General features: G+C 31.9%; 1 protein-coding gene across 1 annotated transcript in view; it reads right to left on the bottom strand.

Annotated features, from left to right (window-relative positions):
• LOC111698406 (uncharacterized) overlaps window positions 1–22832 on the bottom strand; it is a 54911-nt gene that overhangs the window by 25279 nt on the left and 6800 nt on the right. Inside the window, exons 2-10 of the mRNA XM_023468740.1 lie at window positions 20120–20179; window positions 18282–18342; window positions 17061–17120; window positions 15603–15686; window positions 15119–15200; window positions 8363–8532; window positions 6985–7045; window positions 3151–3210; window positions 495–566 (exon numbers count right to left, since the gene is read on the bottom strand). Of these exons, the coding sequence (XP_023324508.1) occupies window positions 495–566; window positions 3151–3210; window positions 6985–7045; window positions 8363–8532; window positions 15119–15200; window positions 15603–15686; window positions 17061–17120; window positions 18282–18341 (649 nt within the window). The 5' untranslated portion in view covers window position 18342; window positions 20120–20179. The remainder of the gene's footprint in view (window positions 1–494; window positions 567–3150; window positions 3211–6984; window positions 7046–8362; window positions 8533–15118; window positions 15201–15602; window positions 15687–17060; window positions 17121–18281; window positions 18343–20119; window positions 20180–22832) is intronic.

The raw sequence follows: 22832 nt of genomic DNA, 5'->3' as shown, positions 1-22832 counted from the left end.
AGGATTCCATTCTGACCCATAAAACGGTGGAATAGGAAAATGACTAAAGATATGATTTTAAACAGTTCAATGAACATAACATACAATAATCGTGTAGTGTACACAGACCCATATGATAAGTAGATTTTTAAGCTTTTGGTAAAACTATTTGTTTAAAAAAACATCGAAATCACATAAGATTGCTGAAATGTCGTCTTCCTTTTTAACAGTTTAATGGCTCCTACTATAAGAATGAAGGGTTAGATTACATGATCTCTCAATTAAATAGTTTCACAAAGGTACACTTTTTACTTGTATCTTAATAACATGAGTGAAACATATCTCTCCCTATGGTACTTGTAAAGAGAACCGCAATTGGAAAAAATCTATTTTAAGGTAGAAAAAGAGAGAAACTTAATTGTTGTAGCTAAGACAAAGGTTTAAAGGGTACCGTTGTGAATCAGACATGGCCTGTTATGAAGTTGAGTGTACAATCCCTTTAAAGTATTCTCTACCTGCCATACTATGAGGATTTGAAACATCTAAACTGTGCCTGCAGCAACGTAACCCTGACATGTTGTTAATACCTAAAAGTTGATTTATCAGAACTGTTTGCATAAAGTTTCTCACATTTCAAAATATATATGTATCTACTATCTACATCTATTTTTAGAAACTTTTATATAAAGAGCACATATTAAGTTATTCCCTTTTTTTGAAGTATCAAATGTATGAAAGGTGAAAATTAAAAAATCAACCAAAGTTGAAATAAAAACAAATATTTCTGTCTATCAATATCTCTTAAATCTTTTAAAAATATTAATTTAAAAATCAAATATTACTATACTCATTAATTTGATCTAATCTAAATCTTTTTTTTTCTATCTATAACTATTAACTATGTTTATTATTAACATTGAAAATTTTTAACTTATTTTCTTCCTTTTATATTAAACCATCTATTTAATTTTAGTTTGCTTTCATACGGTGGTAGGTGATTTTATCAATATAATGAAGACGACTTTCGATTTCAATTATGATTTATATCAAGCTTTTAAACAACATGGATACACAAAAACATGGAAACAAAGAGAAGCGTTAATTAAAAAAGCTTTTCCTTAGTTACTTGAAATTTGAAAAAAGCTTGTTAACAATCAAACTTTAATAAGTTGTTTTCATTATATTGATATAATTGCCTACCAACGTAGATTTACTACGTAGGTAAAATGAGAGAGAGAGCTCCAGACATTTCCAAGTATGTGGTCTTGTACTTTTTACCCATTTTACATAAACCGATGAAAAATTCCAATTTCTTGTTGAGGACTAACAGTGCCCTGAGGTTATTTATTGAGAATGAGGGAGGGTTAGGATAATATCCTTTCTATGATGGAATCCACATAATGGTAATTTATTCGATCTTTGATATTTTGCATCATAGCCCGGGTAATCTTTATAGTTGGTTTAGTGGGTTAAGCGAACATTCCTTGATCTATACAATATACATCTTCACAAAACATTAACTTTAAATTTTTTTTCAAATTTAAAGGGACTCTAAGCGTAATTTCATGTGACCTATTACATGCAAAGAAGGCCACGGCAAATTCGCAGTGGTACCCTTTAAACCTTTGACAGATATAGGATAATGGAAAACAACGTATTTATCTAAAATCGAGTGAAAATGCTAAAAACTAAATGTAAAAATAATTTTCTTTTTTCAATTTATTTATTATATTGGGAACCCAGCGCTGCTTAGGTTACAAAAACGTTTCTTCCGCCGTTTACCCGCACTTGAACGATTTTACCGCGGGAAACTAAATTATTGGTATTATAGTCGACCCACTTAACTTAGAATCTTTAAACCAAGCTAAGAACATTCCCGTTGGTCTCCCAATTCACAAATCAAAATTTAGGCAAATCGGTTCGGGGGTTCCTGAGTTATAGAACGGACTAACAAATAGACAGACAGATAGACAAACAGAGATTAAAACTTTATACATATAGATTATGCAATTCTGCATTACAACTAACATAATATAAAAGCTTTTATATATGTCGAAATAGGTTTAACTACTGAAGGGAATTGTTTGACACATTTCATGTTTTGATGTTAAAAGTGCTTCACAAATATATGAGTTATTACTTACATTAAAAATTGTATTCTCGATAAGTTTGCATTTATTACATTATTCGATTTTTCCCCTCTGATCAAAGATATTATCCAAAACGATTTTCAAAACGTAAAACAACGTATTTTGAGAGTAAAACTTTTGCACAATTAAAAAAAATAAAACTTGTCCAGTATGCAATTTTGAAATACGATTCACAATTCAGATTTTATGGAGCCCCTTAAAAGTTTAAAACGATGATAATCAGTAGGTTTAACACACGAAAAAAATTGCAAATAATAAATTTTACAATAAAAATTTGTTTTCGCGGATAAAACGGTTTCCAATCAAATTTTTATAGGTAAATACAGAGGTCTCTGATTTTTTTTAATCAGTCAAAGGTTTAAAAAATACTGTTGTGAATCTGCCTTGAGCTTATTTACATGAAAGGTTACTTGAAATTAGGCGTAAAAGAAAATGTTAAAAGAAAATACATGCAAAGTATTTTTACAAGGAAGCAAGATGCTTTTGATAAAAATAAATGTCAGACCAAAATGCATAAAGTTGCTACATGCACTGTTCAACCTAAAAAATGAGTGAAATCCTGCATACATGATGTGTTTAACCCATTAATCAAGTTCAACAGAAGTGGTAAAAAAGTCTATGTAGTTCAACTTTCTATAAATTAAAATTGGCTCCTGATGTCTTCTACCTCAGATTTGTAAAACTATAAATTCTGTTTGATCGAGTTTTAACCAAAATATGAAACAGTCAGATAGTTTAGATAGAGGTATTATCAATTTAGACTTCGGGGAAAGTAATTCATATAATTTTAATTTATAACATACATCTATTTATATATATATTATCTATATATATATATATATATATATATATACACACACAAAGGTTGCATGCAAAAGTGTGTTAATTTATGTACAACTTTATACTAAAAAGGCACTAAACCCTATGTTCATGTACAATAACTAAATATCAAACTGTTTAGGATTTTGATAGATATATATTCTAGTTTTTAACTGAAAACTGCAATAGGTTTATTTTATACCTATAGACGAGAAGCTCTCTCGGTCCCGACACATTGGGATAAAATCAGCCCAGTTCTCACCTACATTCACCAATTTAGATACATTTACTCCTCCAACTATTCACCATTTTAGATACATTTACTCCTCCAACTATTCACCATTTTAGATACATTTACTCCTCCAACTATTTACCATTTTAGATACATTTACTCCTTCAACTATTCACCATTTTAGATACATTTACTCCTCCAACTATTCACCATTTTAGATACATTTACTCCTTCAACTATTCACCATTTTAGATAAATTTACTCCTTCAACTATTCACTATTTTAGATACATTTACTCCTCCAACTTTTCACCATTTAAGATACATTTACTCCTCAAACTATTCACCATTTTAGATACATTTACTCCTCCAACTATTCACCATTTTAGATACATTTACTCCTCCAACTATTAAATTCACCATTTTAGATAATTTTACTCCTTCAACTATTCACCATTTTAGATACATTTATTCCTTCAACTATTCACCATTTTAGATACATTTACTCCTGATAATTTTACTCCTTCAACTATTCACCATTTTAGATACATTTATTCCTTCAACTATTCACCATTTTAGATACATTTACTCCTCCAACTATTCACCATTTTAGATACATTTACTCCTCCAACTATTCACCATTTTAGAGATGTAATAAAGGGTATTTCACCCTGGACTAACCAGGGCTAGAAGCGTTCAGTTTCCTTAATTTGAATTTTGTAGCGTTTTGGTCTTAAATTTAACAATCTTTAAACTTAAAAAGCTTTCTATAAATACTTTTATACTTTTTATTTAAAACGCACCCGCAGTCAAAAGCAAAAAAATTCTATTAGATATAGGTCAATTTGTGATCGGAAACCACAGTTTGCTGAACATGAACCGAACTTTTTAATCTTTGTTATTAACTCCTATTTATTTCAGAGAAATCCGAAATATATCTTGAAGAAGAAATTCTTACATTAGATCCATAACATTGATACTTTGGAATTTTTGGGTTGAATGTCTTCACCGGAGCACAGTGAACAGCTTGACATTTAAAGGAAGAAGAATAGTTGAATTCAGTTTAATATTTGATAGAATCAGAAATATGAAAATAAACTCGCAGATGCAGGGTGAGAATATTTCATATAAAATAGCAGATGCAAGGTGAGAATATTTCATTTAAACTTGCAGATGCAAGGTGGGAATGTTTCATATAAACTTGCAGATGCAGGGTGAGAATATTTTATATAAACTAGCAGATTCAAGGTGGGAATATTTATATAAACTTGCAGATGCAGGGTGGGAATATTTATATAAACTTGCAGATGCAAGGTGGCAATATTTCATATAAACTTGCAGATGCAAGGTGGGAATATTTCATTTAAACTTGCAGATGCAGGGTGGGAATATTTCATTTAAACTTGCAGATGCAGGGTGGGAATATTTCATTTAAACTTGCAGATGCAGGGTTAGAATATTTCATATAAACTTGCAGATGCAGGGTGGGAATATTTCATTTAAACTTGCAGATGCAAGGTGGGAATATTTTTCATAATGTCGCAGATGCAGGGTGGGAATATTTTTCATAAACTCGCAGATGCAAGGTGGGAATATTTCATATAAACTCGCAGATGCAAGGTGGGAATATTTCATTTAAACTTGCAGATGCAGGGAGGAAATATTTAATATAAACTTGCAGATGCAGGGTGAGAATATTTATATAAACTTGCAGATGCAGGGAGTGAATATTTTATATAAACTTGCAGATGCAGGGTGAGAATATTTTTCATAAACTTGCAGATGCAAGGTGGGAATATTTTATATAAACTTGCAGATGCAAGGTGGGAATATTTCATTTAACTTGCAGAAGCAAGGAGGGAATATTTCATTTAAACTTGCAGATGCAGGGTGGGAATATTTCATATAAACTTGCAGATGCAAGGTGGGAATATTTCATTTAAACTTGCAGATGCAGGGTGGGAATATTTCATATAAACTTGCAGATGCAGGGTGAGAATATTTTGCATAAACTTTCAGATGCAGGGTGAGAATATTTATATAAACTCGCTGATGCAGGTTGAGAATATTTTGCATAAACTTACAGATGCAGGGTGAGAATATTTATATAAACTTGCAGATGCAGAGAGGGAATATTTTTCATAAACTTGCAGATGCAGGGTGAGAACATTTATATAAACTTGCAGATGCAAGGTGGGAATATTTCATATAAACTTGCAGATGCAAGGTGAGAATATTATAAACTTGCAGATGCAAGGTGAGAATATTTTGCATAAACTTGCAGATGCAGGGTGGGAATATTTCATATAAACTTGCAGATGCAGGGAGGGAATATTTATATAAACTTGCAGATGCAAGGTGGGAATATTTCATATAAACTTGCAGATGCAAGGTGGGAATATTTTTCATAAACTTGCAGATGCAGGGTAAGAACATTTATATAAACTTGCAGATGCAAGGTGGGAATATTTCATATAAACTTGCAGATGCAAGGTGAGAATATTTATATAAACTTGCAGATGCAGGGTGGGAATATTTTTCATAAACTCGCAGATGCAGGGTGGGAATATTTTTAATAAATTTGCAGATGAAACGTGGGAATATCTCTATAAACTCGGAGATGCAGGTTGGAAATATTTATATAAACTTGCAGATGCAGGGTGAGAAATAAAGTTAAAGAAACTGCTTGATGCAGGGTGTTTTATAAAACGTGAAGTCAATGTTCATGATATGATCTAATACAAATAAAGATTAAATCTAAGCTGTTTCTCTCCATTATTCCATAGTTACGAAAAAACTGACTTGATCTAAGAATGTCCTGGCTTTGTCGGGCTAAAAATAATGTTTCAAAGAACAGTCACCAAAGAAGGCCTAATGAAAATCATAAAGTTTATAAAAGAAAATATATTGCCAAATAAAATGATAAACTTTTGAGTCAACATTGTATTTAGAGATAATAAAAAGTTTATTAACTTCAACTAAACATCAGTGCAAACTATTGAAAAAAGAAGATTGAAATTTATATTTGATTATCAAGTTTGGTGTTTTAAGTATTATTTCCTTGTGCTGAGAAATATTTTTTAAAGTTACAACCTCTTCAGACGTCTTAACTAATTCTTACTCGAATATTCAGAACAGATGATTAAAAACCTCTCTCTTACAATGTCAAGCCACCCTTTACTAACTATTACTCGTTAAAGTATTTTGTAACATACGTACATACTTTGTAGCTTCATGTAATACTAGCTTGGAAACCCAGCTCTGCCTGTAAACTAAATTTTCCCTGAAAAAGTCTACCAACTCAACTTTGAGTTTTTAACCAAGTTACGATCACGATTATTTTAATAAAATATTAGGTAAATTGCTCAAGGAGTTCAAGTTCAGATCGGACATCTGAACAAACAGACAGACAAACATAGGTTACTATTGCAAACCCCCCCCCCTAGAATTTTATTCAAGGAATTTGGTAATTCTTATGTCCAAACCATGACAAGCTGTTATACCATTCTGTCATTCACCTTGTAGTGCAATAATTTGTTAGTGTGTGTTTGTTTTAATTGTAGAATGGGGAACATGAATTAATATTACTTATAGTATAAAGTTATGCATGTATAGGATATCAACGGGTTAAGTGTATTTTGAAGACTGTGTAATGTTTGTGTATGTAGTAAACTGAAAAGTAATGTTATAAAATGTATGTCAAGATTAACATCAATTAACAATACAATAATAATTATGATATCAGTTATCTAATAAACATCAAAACTAACTAAACAAAACAGTAAATTTCCAAAAGAATGTTGACCTGGACTAGTACAGGGTTCCCCGTCTAACTGATCATGTTGTTGGTTGACAGATTGGGAGTCCTGAATATGTGCATCAGTCAAATGTTTGATGGATCTAGATGAAAACTCCCCGTATATAGAGATCAGATTTATTCCAATTACAAATCTCCCCCGAAAATAATAATACTAAGGAATAGATGGTTAACTAGATAGATAAATGTGCTGTATTAGCATTATGTATAATACACACCACATGGATATTCTAGTTAACAAAATAGATAAATGTTTCTGTTAACAGTTTATATCTTCCATAATCCATAGTGAGGTTTCAGTTTACAAGAAAGATTATTTAAAATAGATAAATGTTTCTGTGAACAGTTTACATCTTCCATAATCCATAGTGAGGTTTCAGTTTACAAGAAAGATTATTTAAAATAGGTAAATGTTTCTGTTAACAGTTTATATCTTCCATAATCCATAGTGATGTTTCTGTTTACAAGAAAGATTATTTGACATAGATAAATGTTTCTGTTAACAGTTTATATCTTCCATAATCCATAGTGAGGTTTCAGTTTACAAGAAAGATTATTTGACATAGATAAATGTTTCTGTTAACAGTTTATATCTTCATAATCCATAGTGAGGTTTCAGTTAACAAGAAAGATTATTTAAAATAGATAAATGTTTCTGTTAACAGTTTATATCTTATATAATCCATAGTGATGTTTCAGTTTACAAGAAAGATTATTTGACACTGTAAAATGAATGCTATTTAAAAATATTATGTGTTATACTTTAGTCTTTTGTAAATTGTAGAGTTAAGAAGAACACAGAAGAAGAATACAAAATATATATTTGTTAAGAACAGTTTTCAGATAAATTCAATCCCTCATTGTTTTTATAACTGTCTAAAGTTGATTTTTAAATGGAGATATCTCTGCTTAAATTGATTTTTAAATGGAGATTTCTCTGCTAAAATTGATTTTTAAATGGAGATTTCTCTGCTAAAATTGATTTTTAAATGGAGATTTCTCTGCTAAAATTGATTTTTAAATGGAGATTTCTCTGCTAAAATTGATTTTTAAATGCAGATTTCTCTGCTAAAATTGATTTTTAAGTGGAGATTTCTCTGCTAAAATTGATTTTTAAATGGAGATTTCTCTGCTAAAATTGATTTTTAAATGCAGATTTCTCTGCTAAAATTGATTTTTAAATGGAGATTTCTCTGCTAAAATTGATTTTTAAATGAAGATTTCTCTGCTAAAATTGATTTTTAAATGGAGATTTCTCTGCTAAAATTGATTTTTAAATGGAGATTTCTCTGCTAAAATTGATTTCTTAATGGAGATTTCTCTGCTAAAATTGATTTTTAAATATGAAAATCCACTTCTTCAATACCTGATTAATTTCGAAGGCGGAGTCTGTACTCTTATATTCTTCATACTGGAAGCAGGGTTTCCCATCCACAGTATCATCTCTCCCATCATCCACAGTATCATCCCTCCCAACATCCACAATATCATCTCTCCCATCATCCACAGTATCATCCCCCGTACCGTTATAGCAATCTTTAATACAAATTCTTTTATAAACAGACAAACTCCAAATTTAAAAAAAAAAAATTAAAATAACAAAAATCGTTTGATCGTTTAATCAAGAAAATGTTTTTATTGTTTTACTGTGCAGGTGTAACCAGAAGACAGTGTAGCAATTGTCGTTTTCGTTCCTATATTTTAAGGCGAGCATGTCGCTTTGGATTTTTATAATTTTCATATCACATGACTCATGGGCAAATTTTTGGGGATAAATTTAAAATTGTAACTATTCTAAGAAATTCGTTAAAAAAATAATTAAATTGTTTTTAATGGCGAGCTGAGACCCATTTTAAGGAAATAATAGAACAAAAATCACTTGTGGGAAAAAAAACATTCTTCAGAATATATCGATAGATATATAAATAGATATATAGATATATATCAAAAGATTAGACGGTTCTCTTGATACCCTTATTGGTACATTTTGAAGATTTTTTTTTTGGTCTTACTCATGACGTTTTGGACATTTTTGATATTTTTTTGAAGTTTTTAGAATTTGTAGGCGTATATATCCCGCACACACCCTAGACGCTAAAGGAGAAAAGGGGAAAAAATCGATCCACCCTAATAAACACATTTTTGAAGAAACTCAAATTTTTACAATCCTATTTCTCTGCCACCTGATGGTGTAACCCTTGGATAATTTAAACCTAGATTAATTGATATAAAAGGATTCGTTGTTCGAAATATCTAAGATCTGTGACATCGGGTTGCAAAGATATCGGGATTGGAAAATCAAAGTTTGGTACACATTATTAAAAATCCATAACGGCATTGTTAGTTAAAAGAGAGAACCAAGACGAAAATCAAGTAAATGCTAAAACAACAGAAGGAATGTAGCGTACAGCAACAACAAACAACGAACTTGGGAAGTAAAACCAAACTTTTTTCGGATCTCATCTTTTGTTGAGTAGGTTCCCGGCTCTTGTACTTTTACTTTTATTACTTTGTCAATAACCTTTACTATACAGTATAGGTTATAAAGTAGATCTTTTCTTAGCTGGCAACCATGACCGTGAATAAACATTATTAATATTTTTGAATATATTATGACGTGTTTAGAGGTTTACATACCTAGTATTGGAAGATATAAAAATAAATAGAGATATTTATAAACAATACTTGGATCTTTCTCATATTGTATATTAGTGGTATTACTCAAACAAAAAGAATATAGCAGAAATATTAGGTTATCTTAACTTTTACATAATTTTATTCATCAAAAAAATTACTTTTGACCGCATCAATATATTTTTTCTACCTTCCCAAACTGTATCGTTAATCTTTCTTTCTTGTTTAAGAAAGCCATGAACCTCAGATTCTTGAATCATTTATCTGAACCCGCCAGAAAATATTTAAAGTTAAAGAAGTTAGGAGATGAATGCTTTGCACCCTCCTTTTTACATTTTCATTGGTTCATCACGGAAACCGGACTAACTTTTTGCAGTTTGCACAAAGAAACGATCTAGACGGTCCAAATGGGACGGTACACCTAATTAACCATCTCCTTCTAGAGAATTAAATGTGTCCTGTACCTGGATTATTTTAGGCTTAAAGGGAATGTTCGCTAAAAATGAAAGGGGGTATAGGTTGACGTCGAAATTAATTCGATATTGATCGTTACTAATTTGACTTCCATCTGTTGTGTCTATAAGGAGAAAATGGTTATAAACGACTCATACCTATGAGTGTAGAATAGAACCCATACAAAAGAATTGAGTTTTTGTCACAAACTCTGATTTTCTTATCCCTATATCTATACATTTCAATGTCGGATACCTTAGATACAGGGTGTCCCACGAAACATGACAATAGGAAGACGACTTGAAAGTCGTCTTTGGTATTTGAATTTATTTGTGACATTTAGTCTTCTATCTACTTTAACATGTATGATTCTTGAAACAATTATCACATAATTCTCCTAGCCCTGGCATTTCCAAAAAGTGGTCTGCGTTTTTTGTGCTTTCAATATTACCTGAGATATAAAGAGTTTGGTTCAGATTTCAATTTTGTTAAATAAAAGCAAAATTGTCGAAATCTGAACGAAATTCTTCATATCTCGGGCAATATTGAAAGCACAAAAAAGGCAGACCACATTTTGGAAATGGCAGGACAAGGGAAATTTTGTGATTATCTCTAGAAATTTACTTCTAAAATTAGGTTGACAAATAAACGCAGCAAATTATATCAAAAATCAAGACGACATTCAAGTCGTCCTGCATACTGTCATGTTTCGTGGGACACCCTGTATATATTTCAAACTATGAATTATTTTAGACCAACTTATGATAGTTTGAAATATCACACCATCAGGTTGCAAAGATATAGCGATTTGAAAATCAGAATTTGTGACTAAAACTCAGTTACTTTACGGAGTGGCATTATTCCACTCAAACCGTAAATAATGAAAATTAAATTAAAAACGACTCATTCATATATTTTATTCTACAATAGTCGAATTTAATTCTATGCATTCGTACATAGTTGATATTTCATAATAATTAAATATTTTATTTGTTTTTAAAATTAATATTTCTCTCAATACTTGTTTTCACGGCAGGCGCTGGATCTTAGAATATTCCAGGAAAATATGAAAATGTTGTCTTCTCTATCAAAAATCCTCGAAAACCTCGTATGCAAGTGAACGCAGTGTACAAACTTATCAAGTATTTGGTGCGTTATATTTTACTAATCGGGTTTTTAGGAGGATGACTTTCCCACTGTATTAGCCGTTCATACATAGCTAGGGTTACCCATAACAGATGAGACTTTAATAACGACGTTAAACTCTTTTACACCAACTATTTAAAGGTCGAATTATGTTTTGTCTTGAACATAGTTAAAGGAAGTGTTAGATGAGTTGGCAAAGAAATTTAAAGACTATAAACTGCAGAAAACGATATATAAAATAATTTTGTATAGTCGTCTCTGAAGTTTCGTCTTTGTGATGCTTATAGGTCAAAGAACAAAATTGGCATCGATTGGTTCAGACGTTTTAACGTATACGTATATCGGATACAAACCAACATAACCTACAGACAAGTTAAATATACCAAGAGATGGAAGAAACAGTCCTGTGTGTAAAATTGATATATATTGACTGTAGTTAATTAGACCACTCCTACAGATTGTTTCATTTATCTTCCGGCTGACATCATACTCCACATTTATCAGATGGAGAATGTTTTCTGTTCTACAGATATATGTCTACTCGTAATCATGCATGTGTTGCTACTCAGCTCTGTTTTAGATGGAATTTAATAATTTCCTTAATGTCACATTTATCTAAAAACTAACATTTGTCTCAAAAAGAAATGATTTTTTGAGGGTAAAAAATATAGTGAACACATAGGCTGCTATGCATACCGCGGAATTAATTCACAAAGATTAGGCCTGCTTGTAAATTTTTTTTAAATAGGGTCGACTTTGAAGTGTCGCAACGCCTTGGACTTTGATTTGACCGCTCTAATTAACTCATTTATGCCTTTCTGTAGCCCTTTACATGTATACATCACCCTGAACTAACACCTAAGAGAAGAATTCGGTTTCTTTTATTTGAAATCAAACATGTTTTCGTCTATAAATCAACAATCTTTAAAGACTTACAGATTTGTTTATTTTATACTTTTTCAAAATGTTTATGCCAACAAAAAAAAGTATTTTACATTAAAGGCTATAAAATTATGTAAAAGGGGTCAAATTGTGATCGAAATATGAAATATGAAATATTGACAGAACCGTTAAATCCACGTGACATTTTAGCACTATAAAGCACTTGTTGGTAGCAGATAGTTTTCAGAAGTAATTGGCAAAATTCTCATTGATTTTTGCTAGAGAGCTTGAGACAGAGAGACACTATGCTGAAATGAAATAATCGTTTAAAAAGAGGAAGGGAAATAGCTTGAATAAGATTTATTTTACTAAATATTTTTGTGGAAGGTTTAAAATAAGGTTTAAATAAAATTTTGTTTTTCGCAGATTGAGTCGATCCAGGCTTGAGATTATGTATGGTTCACAAGTACATAGTGTCCCAACAAACATGGGAATTCAGTGACGTCTTTGTTATGAATTAGCATTGTAATACCTGATTTCAAAAGGTATAATATTATTATGTCTGCTAGAGTTTATTTTATGAAAAAGACTGTAAGATGTCTGTATAATGTCTTTGAAATATTAACAGAGAAGACGGATAAGTTCACTGTATGTGTAAACTGTAATTTTCTTGTTTTACTAAGTACAACCGTATGCAGTTAAAACATAAACAAACAAATTGTAAACAGCAGACGAAAATCTTACGGATTACAGTTTTCTCAGTAGGTATCACTATACTAAATCAAAGAATTATTTGAAAAGACGATATCGAATTCGTCACTGAATTCCCATGTTTATTGGGACACCCTGTATGTTGGTTTGTTGGCAATTTCTTCGGTTTATCAGTAATATTTACATATCTTTATGCAGTAATAACCAGAATAAAGTGGAACAAAGATCGTCCATGTTTGGCGACATATTTTGTTATTTTTCATAGATACGACTGCATGATATATCTCTAAAAACTATTTCAATTCACAAAATCCCAAAGTAAATTTCTAATTCAAAGACGACCTTTATTCCAGTTTATTCTGGTTTTGAGTATTGTGTTGGACGTATTGGAATATGAAGGTTTATGTACAGGGTAGATGAGTTTACAAGTAATTATAATTTTGTTGGAATATCCATAGAGAATAGAATATATAGAGAGGAATTAAAAGAATCTCTCAGTATGAATTTTTTCAGTCCCTTTCAGCCTGAAAGGGAGTTAAAAGTGTACAAATCATGTAAATTTTCACAAATTATATACAGTAGAGTACATTAATACAGTATGTTCCCTAGACTATCCATTTCAATTTCGAATTTTTTAAACTGTTAAATAAACTTTATAATGAATTAGATGAATAAAAACATCATTTGATTTATAGTTATAACGGAAAATCATCGTTTGTAAAGTGGAAGGCATAGAGTCTATGTGAAATGATCATCGGTCAATTATGAAACCAGCCTATTTCATAATTTGGTTTTCTTTTAACAATGATTTAAGATTTTCTATAAAATGATATTCCAGGGCCCAACAGGTTATATAGCATAGATATGTGAAGTACACCTGAGCCCGAAATTTAAAAGAGTATCGTTGAACGAAACTCCCGAGTTTCCTTTTTGGGGTCTTGGCAATTGTGTAGATTTTGATTTAAGAAATTTTAAAAAATGAAGAATATGAAGAAACTTAATAAAATGATATTTCACAACAAAAATATTGATATCCACAAAACTGCCTAACCCCATTCTTGAAACCCGGGTTTCAAAACTGGTTTTCATAACGATACCCTGTCTAAAGTTTTGGGCTCTGCAGTATGGAAACAGTACAACAAAATGGCCGTTTTACACTTTTTTCCAGTAAATTCCTCTCTATATATTCTATTCTCTATGGGAATATCTCACAGTTATTCCCAACATTCACATCAAGCAACATAATGTGTTTGTAAAAAGTAAAATTAACGACTTATGTTCTCTAGTTAAGTTATCTAGTGTTAGTATTATCAAATTTACAAAATTAAAATAAAAAGGTTCAAAATAAAGTCTATATTTGAGCACGAGGAAATTAATATTTTTAAAAGGGAATTTTATGAGTTTACTATGGAGCCCAACCCAGTTTAAATAAATTAGTTTTAATTCATTAACCAACATTTCCTCTTTTCCTGCAGGTGTTACTGGGAATCCTTAACTTGTGTTACTAAGGATTCTCCCTAAATGCTGAAACCTGGTGTTTATAAAGATCCACCTGAAACCTAACGTTTATAAATATCCCCCCATAAACCTGATGGTTATCAAGATCCACCTGAAACCTGATGGTTATCAAGATCCCCCTGAAACCTAACGTTTATAAATATCCCCCCATAAACCTGATGGTTATCAAGATCCACCTGAAACCTGATGGTTATCAAGATCCACCTGAAACCTAACGTTTATAAATATCCCCCCATAAACCTGATGGTTATTAAGATCCACCTGAAACCTGATGGTTATAAAGATCCCCCTGAAACCTAACGTTTATAAATATCCCCCCATAAACCTGATGGTTATCAAGATCCACCTGAAACCTGATGGTTATAAAGATCCCCCTGAAACCTGACGTTTATAAAGATCCTCCCATAAACCTAATGGTTATTAAGATCCACCTGAAACATGATGGTTACACACATCCAACTGAAACCTGACGTTTATAAAGATCCCCCCTGAAACCTGACGTTTATAAAGATCCTCCCTGAAACATAACGTTTATAAAGATCCCCCCGTAAACCTGATGGTTATAACCCCCTGAAACCTGAAAGTTATGAAGATCCCCCTGAAACCTGATGGTTAGAAAGATCCCCCCACAAACCTGATGGTTATAAAGATCCACCTGAAACCTGATATTTATAAAAATCACCCTGAAACCTGATATTTATAAAAATCCCCCTTAAAGGCTTAAACCTGGTGTTTGGGCGGATTTACTAAATTTAGTTCCTCACTGTAAAGTACTTACTTTGATTATCCATGATTTGTTTTATGTTGGTTAGTTCCTCAGATATACCCAGTAGTAGGGCATACATCTCACCTACCCTACCCTGCAGTATAGAAAGTTAGATAGATGGATAGATAGATATACCCAGTAGTAGGGTATACATCTCACCTACCCTACCCTGCAGTATAGATAGTTAGTTAAATAGATAGATAGTTAGTTAAATAGATAGATAGTTAGTTAAATAGATAGATATATAGATAGATATACCGAGGAGTATGATAGACCAAAAACAAAAAACTAAAAACTAAAATTTGCGTTGTGTGGTGTAGTGTAGTGTGGTGTAGTGTGGTGTAGTGTAGTGTAGTGTAGTGTGGTGTAGTGTAGTGTAGTGTAGTGTAGTGTAGTGTAGTGTAGTGTAGTGTAGTGTAGTGTAGTGTAGTGTAGTGTAGTGTAGTGCAGTGTAGATTATCCAATATGATATGGGACGCTCTGTAGTTCTACTGACCGGCATATCTTGAGCTACTCCAATGCTGTTCATCTTAAGTTGAATTCCGTTGTTTCTGATTTCTTGGCTCGGATTGGTTGGAAGCTAGATAAATAGTATTTAGTTAAGAAAGAAACAAAGCACTAATTCAAGAAATTTCACCAAGAAAATGGGTTAAAATGCTGCATGCTTTTTAAAAGTCAAATGATTTAAAAACTATTATTTAGACTTCAGATATAAAATTTCAATAAAATAAAAATAAAATTTGTTGAAAATTTATTTCGCCCAATTGTTAATGCTTTAAACTCAGAACTCGACTAGACAATATATGATTTATTCTCACTTCCGTGTGTCTCGAATGCAAAGAAACCTTTAATTAAGCATTTTTGAAAACGTTAAAATTGGTTCAAAAGAAAGTAGTTGAAGGAAGTTCTGAAAGTTTACATTTAATAGTATTTTTACTAAATCATATGAAATAGTTTTATAAAATATACAGTTCAAACAGTTGTAAAATCAAACTTTTCTGTTTTATTAAACGTATACTTATGTTTCTCAAACTTTTATCTTTTTTTTCTGCAATTGTATTTTCGATACTGCTGTTTTGCTTGTGGCCTGTGGGTTTCCTCATATGAAAACTAGAGCAAACTGGGTATTCTGTACAAATTGTCAACTATTAAATTGTTGTTGCATTTTTATTGTTTACCTGGACTTCTGCTGTTGTATTGTTATTGTTTACCTGGACTCCTGTTGTTGCATTGTTATTGTTTACCTGGACTCCTGTAATTGTAATCAGTGTTTCGGATCCGGATCCGGATCCGGTCGGATCCGTATCATTTGGTCGGATCCGGATCCGGATCCAGATCCGTATCAGGAAACGTTGATATGGATCCGGGTAGCGCCAAAAATTAACCAAAACCATGGAATAAATAAATCAAAATGGTTCGTAAATGTATTATTTACATTTTACATGACGAAAATTTTTCAAAATTATCTTTAATAATTTAATTTATTGTTTACCTGGACTCCTGTTGTTGCATTGTTATTGTTTACCTGGACTCCTGCAATTGTAATGGTATTGTTTACCTGGACTCCTGTTGTTGCATTGTTATTGTTTACCTGGACTCCTGTAATTGTAATGATATTGTTTACCTGGACTCCTGTAATTGTAATGATATTGTTTACCTGGACTCCTGTAATTGTAATGATATTGTTTACCTGGACTCCTGTTGTTGCATTGTTGTTGTTTACCTGGACTTCTGTTATTGTATTATTGTTATTTACCTGGACTCCTGTTGTTGTATTGTTGCTGTTTACCTGGACTCCTGTTGTTGCATTGTTGTTGTTTACCTGGACTTCTGTTATTGTTTTGTTGTTGTTTACCTGGACTTCTGTTATTGTATTGTTGTTGTTTACCTGGACTCCTGTTGTTATATTGTTGTTGTTTACCTGGACTTCTGTTATTGTATTGTTGTTGTTTACCTGGACTACTGTTGTTGCATTGTTGTTGTTGGGTTGGTTAACCTCTATCACTGCTCTCGTCTACTCGGAAACCATTGAAAAGTTGAATTATTCCAATTTGGTCAAACTTTGTGCAGTTTCTGTAACTGAGCTGCAACCAAAGTTAGAATGTGATCAGGATAAACTTAGTTTTATGAAAATTGAAATATTTTTACATCTAAAAATATACTTGAAGTTCAGGAATGAGATTCACATTTTTCAAAGGGAGTGCCCGGCCAGGTATGGTAGTTGAACTGAAAATGCAGTTTTGATTTTGAAAATCAGTTCTTAAAATTTGTTTTCAATAACAATTCGACGAAAAATGTAACAACAATTCTAAAGTAAACTAATTGGATTTCTCAATAGAAAGTATAAAATTAATGTTAAATCAATTTTTTATTCTTTTTACAAATTTGTTTGCAGACTTCTTCAAATTCTTCAAATGTCGTCTTTTCAATAAAAATTGCAGGAAATCTACAGAAAATGCTTGTGAAAAATGAGAGATTACAGAAACAAATAACTAAATAAGATTATTTATTCTCGATGATAAGAGTTAATTTTTGTTTTCTCAATCTGTTCCTAAACTTATTAGTTTACCGTCAAATTGTTGTTACATTTTTCGTAGTCCTCATTGAATAGTTTTTAAAATACCGATTCTCAAAATCATCTCTCCAAAATGGACATTGGACAATCTATGAGGATTTTTAAGACTGGATTTGCGCTCTTGTTGAACAAATATACACAGTAAAAACGTCTTATAGGTCTCAAATTAATCCTAAAAAAATTACTGAACAATACTACATTCTCTCCCTTTAATGAAATCTTTTTCTTAAATCGTCACACGTAAAAACAACTTAGATTTTTATCAGAATTTTTATGTGAAATCCAAGTAAAAAAGTAATTTTTAACTGTTTCCTAAGGGGCTATTTATTTTTCATCCTTTTTACAAAAACAAATATAGATCTAATCATTGTTGGTTGCTCTACATTACGTTGGCAATCTGTGTTTAAAAAAGAAATGTAAAGAAACCTAACTTTTATTCTCCATGTGTGCCCTAGTTTTCCCTTGTATGCCCTTTCATTAGAAAATACTATTTTCTATCAAGTAGTTTTCTGTAAGTATAAATTAATCAACTTTACTGTCTCAAAACATTAAATAAAAACACGATTATAACATTTGTATTTATTTGAGTAATTTTGTTACCTGGGATATAGAGAACTGAGAAGGATACCCCCGGGTAGAGAAATTATCCAGGTCTGCCATACTTGAAAATAAAGTTCAATGTTTTCATCCCAAAGCGTATAATTCTGGCCTTTTATGTTATACCCCATAATCTACAGGATTACCACCAAAGGATGAGACTGTAAAGACGACTTGAAATTCTTAAAATATGACTAAATCAAGGTTAAATTAAGTCGTCTGAATTGAAAAATATTCTTTTAATGGCTTTTTTAATGATTTAGCAAAGAAAGTATCAAGTTTACAGTGGACGGCAACCAGACAGTCTTAATTCCGTATAGAAGTCTCTGGAGTCTCATTCTTTGTGGGTAACCCTCTGTAATACTGTAGTTTTATGTTTTTATCCCATTGACTAGAACTACTTGCTTTTTTCAATCATCTTAGGCTGAAATATTAAAAAACTTGTCAAAACAAGATTTTAAAGGGATTATTTTAAAAAGTGTTGACGGAAATATTTAAGTTTTTCTGTATGAAAGTCAGAACCAGGGGTGAATATTTTACTGAAAATCATAAACCCCCCCCCCCCTCTTTTTTTCTCCAGAAGATAGGTATGTTTAGGGAATTGGGGAAATTTAATTATTTTTAGAGGGAAAAATTAGCTGTTGGGTAAAAAGTATGAAAAAGGATGAGAAACTTGCCTTTTCATGACCAATTTTTTCCCGCAGTTAATTCTTTCAAAATATACACCCCTGCAGAAAATCATGGATTTCTGCAGGTAAGAAAAGCAGGAATGTGACTAAGATTTGTCCAATTCAAGGAGAACTCACTGGGGCACATGTTGTTCTTATCAATTTTTATTTATTGTGTTTGGGAGGTAAACATAAATACATTTTTGGGTTTTAGGAATCATTTTAAAAGAAATATTTACCCTTAAAAAGCTTTTATAAAATTGTTTCTTGGATTAAGAATTAAGATGCACCGTTGTAAATTTTACATTACAATCCTTTAAACACTTTAACCAAATATTTTACACTAGTATTTTAGTGTCAAAAAGCCTGGAACCTACATGAACAATGTCTTTCTTTAAAATCAAAAATCAAAAATCAAGATAAATATACCAGGATGAAAAATCCAGTTTTTAAACATGATAGAAGATAGATAAATGATTGATTGATTCTCCGACTCTAACCTCTACAGATTCCATTGAAAACTTCTCTCCTTTAGGTCATATTGGGGAAACCCAGACACTAGGGAGGGGAAACCCAGACACTGGGGGGAAAACCCAGGCACTAGGGAGGGGTAACCCAGACACTAGGGAGAAACTCAGGCAATAGGGAGGGAAATCCAGGCAATAGGGACTGGGAGGGAACCCCAGGCACTAGAGAGGGGAAACCCAGGCACAAGGGAGGGAAACCCAGGCACTAGGGAGGGGAAACCAGGGGAGGGAAACCCGGACACTAAGGAGGGGAAACCCATGCACAAGGGAGGGAAACCCAGGCACTAGGGAGGGGAAACCAGGTACAAGGGAGGGAAACCCAGAAACTAAGGAGGGGAAACCCAGGCACAAGAAAGGGAAACCCAGGCACTAGGGAGGGGAAACTTTTTTCACCGAAAAAATTTAAAGCTTTACTAGTGGATTTTCAAAGTTCATAGAACTGTAAAACTTTTTTTGCTGGATTTTTAACATTCTTGTTCATTCATGCTATAAAACGTTATTATACACGTTCTAATCCTCTGCAAAACCATACTTCACATAACCCATTCAGAAATCCATTAGTATTAGTACTTTACCCAAATAATCGTTTGATATGGTTTTAAAATATAATGAGTAAAAAAACATTAATGGAAATATATATATTTACCTCTTTAAAGAATAGATCCGTCGTCATTTGCCGCTAACAAACTATTTTCGGTGAATCTTCCTGAAATATCAAGATTTCATAGTTTTGTCATGTTCTTTTTCATTCAAGTAATTTATCTGGTATTAGGTTTAAAAATCTATATCAATAAGAGATCAGTTGTGGACACCCCCCCCCCCCTCCCTCCTACACATATTTCTTAATGACCTTATTATTCTTTTCCAGAAATTTAGATAAGTGGCCAGTAAAAATGACTAAGGGGGGGGGGGTACTAGGTTTTTTATATAATAGAAGAAGGGGGTTTCCACAGCCCCCCCCCCACTAAGCCCCTGATAAACATAAATAGATATATATTTTTTTTTTCTTTAATATTAAGAGTTAATTCTCAAAAGAATAGTTGTTAGTCTCATTCCAATCTATTCATCACTCTTCTTTTTGTTTATCAATCTTTTGTTTCATCACAGGGTGACACAGAAATAAATCAGACAAAAATAAAATAATTCTTTAACAAGATTATTTCAGCCCCAAAATACTTGAGGTTTGCCAAAAAAAAATATATATATAAAATGATAAAAAAAAAACTGTATTATGTGATTCTACATGTTCTGATCGAAGAATAAAGCTTTTGTAGCTTGAATATGGTATTAGATATGTAAGGAATAGATAGTAATAGATACACTTGAAGGAGGAAGAAAGAGTCGAATAGAAAATATTGGATCTTATAATATTGTTCAATTTATTCTATTGTTAACACATAATATATATATCTTAAAGGATTCCATGGTAATTCATGAACAACTACAGAATTCATATCACCCCCATTTTACATTTTTTAGAAATAATCCATTTTTTATAATTTAAAGTTTGCGAAATTAAAAAATATCAGATGATTTTGTTTCCTTTAATTCAGGAAGTTGGTAAAAATAAAAAAAAATAGTTGATAATAATTATTTTTCCTGGTTTAAATATTTCTTAATTTTGAAAAGCTGCGAATGCGATATTCATTTCAATTGTATATAGCACTCATAGCACTAGCTTAAAACCCAACGTTGCCCAGGTTATTCATCGTTACACCCACCATTTACTCACACTTTTGGTCGTAAATTACGTTTTTAGATATTTTTCTTGAATCACTCAACTAAACAAAACTCAACAAAATATTCCCGTGTTTCTTCCGAGTTCCCCAATCAAAATTTGCGTCAAACAGGGTAAGAGGTTCATGAGTTATGATTGGGCATCCAAACAAACAAACAGAAGTTATCAAATTATAGTAGGCTTTTAGGGCGCTTCGCGCCCATCTTCTATTTAAATTGTGAGCATCTTCTTTGTGTACATTATAAAACAATAACAAAAAGGTTCGTGAATTAAATAAAAATGTTCGTGGTCTAATAAAATTTTTGTGATTTTGAGCATCCATAAATCTTCACTGGGGTCATGTGAGTTGCCTCAAAAAAATGTGGGCACGATGGGTTCAGCCGTTTTGACGTTAATTGGATATGGCAGACAGGCAAGACAGACAAGCTAAGTTTATAGATAGAATATTCTATTTCTTTCATCTTCTCAAAATGGTCTTGAAATTGTATGTTGGATGGTGTAAAGTGAGTTTGATGGCTGATCTGATCCAATATTGGTGTATAACCATTAACATGGATGGATGGTTCCTGTTATTGCCAGTTTCATTTTCAATGCTGTAACATTTGGGTTTAATTGTTTAGTCCATAATAACACTACGTTAATGGTTTGATGGCCTGCTATTAATGTATCTAAAACCGTTTCACTCAACGTTCAATTCAAGCTACAGACTTTAAAGATTGAAGTGGTGTTTAAATAAAAATAAACTTGGTGGATTTCTACGCTTAATCTTATTTCAAAATTTGTTCACGTGACAAGGTAAACCTAGGCTTAGAACTTTTGAAACAAAAAAACAAAATTAAATCTGAAATAGCTTCACGAAGGACTGAACTTATGTCTGTTTGTTCAAAAGGTACCAGCTCAAGTGGAAATCAAGCTGCTGGCTAGAGTATAAATCAATTTGTTATAAAGTCTCAAGAATTTAATCTCCTAAAGCATGTTTCAGCTCTTCTGATTAATGAACAACAAAAGTGCAGAAATTGCAAAGATAAATGAGATGTCTGTTATTTTTGTCAGTTATTTGTTGGATTTACCCCTGTAAAATATTATTTCTGTGGATAAATATGTTTACATCTTTACAATGTTTAAATTGATTATGAAAAAATCTCCTATTCTCATTCAATCATATATATCATGTGAAATTTTTTAACACACTGGCATTGTATACAATCAAGGACCGAGATAAAGATTTTTTGGACCAGTCTGTATAAAAGCAAAGACCCAGCTACAGGTTTGTTGAACCAGCCTGTATGCAAGCAAGGACCTAGTCTCTAGAGAAAAGTTTGTTGAACCAGCCTAGATACAAGCAAGGACCCAGATAAAGGTCATTAATCCAGTCTGTATAAAAGCAAGGACCAAGATAAAGGTTTATTAAACCAACCTATATAAAAGCAAGAACCAAGATAAAGGTTTATTAAACCAACCTGTATACAAACAAGGACCCAGATAAAGGTTTATTAAACCAACTTGTATACAAACAAGAACCAAGATAAAGGTTTGTTAAACCAGCCTGTATACAAGCAAGGACCAAGATAAAGGTTTATTGAACCAGCCTGTATACAAGCAAGGACCAAGATAAAGGTTT

This window comes from Eurytemora carolleeae, unplaced genomic scaffold (genome assembly GCF_000591075.1).
Source record: "Eurytemora carolleeae unplaced genomic scaffold, Eaff_2.0 scaffold50, whole genome shotgun sequence".
In the NCBI taxonomy this organism is placed as follows: Eukaryota; Metazoa; Arthropoda; class Copepoda; order Calanoida; family Temoridae; genus Eurytemora; species Eurytemora carolleeae.
This window is presented reverse-complemented; position numbering and strand designations above follow the sequence as displayed.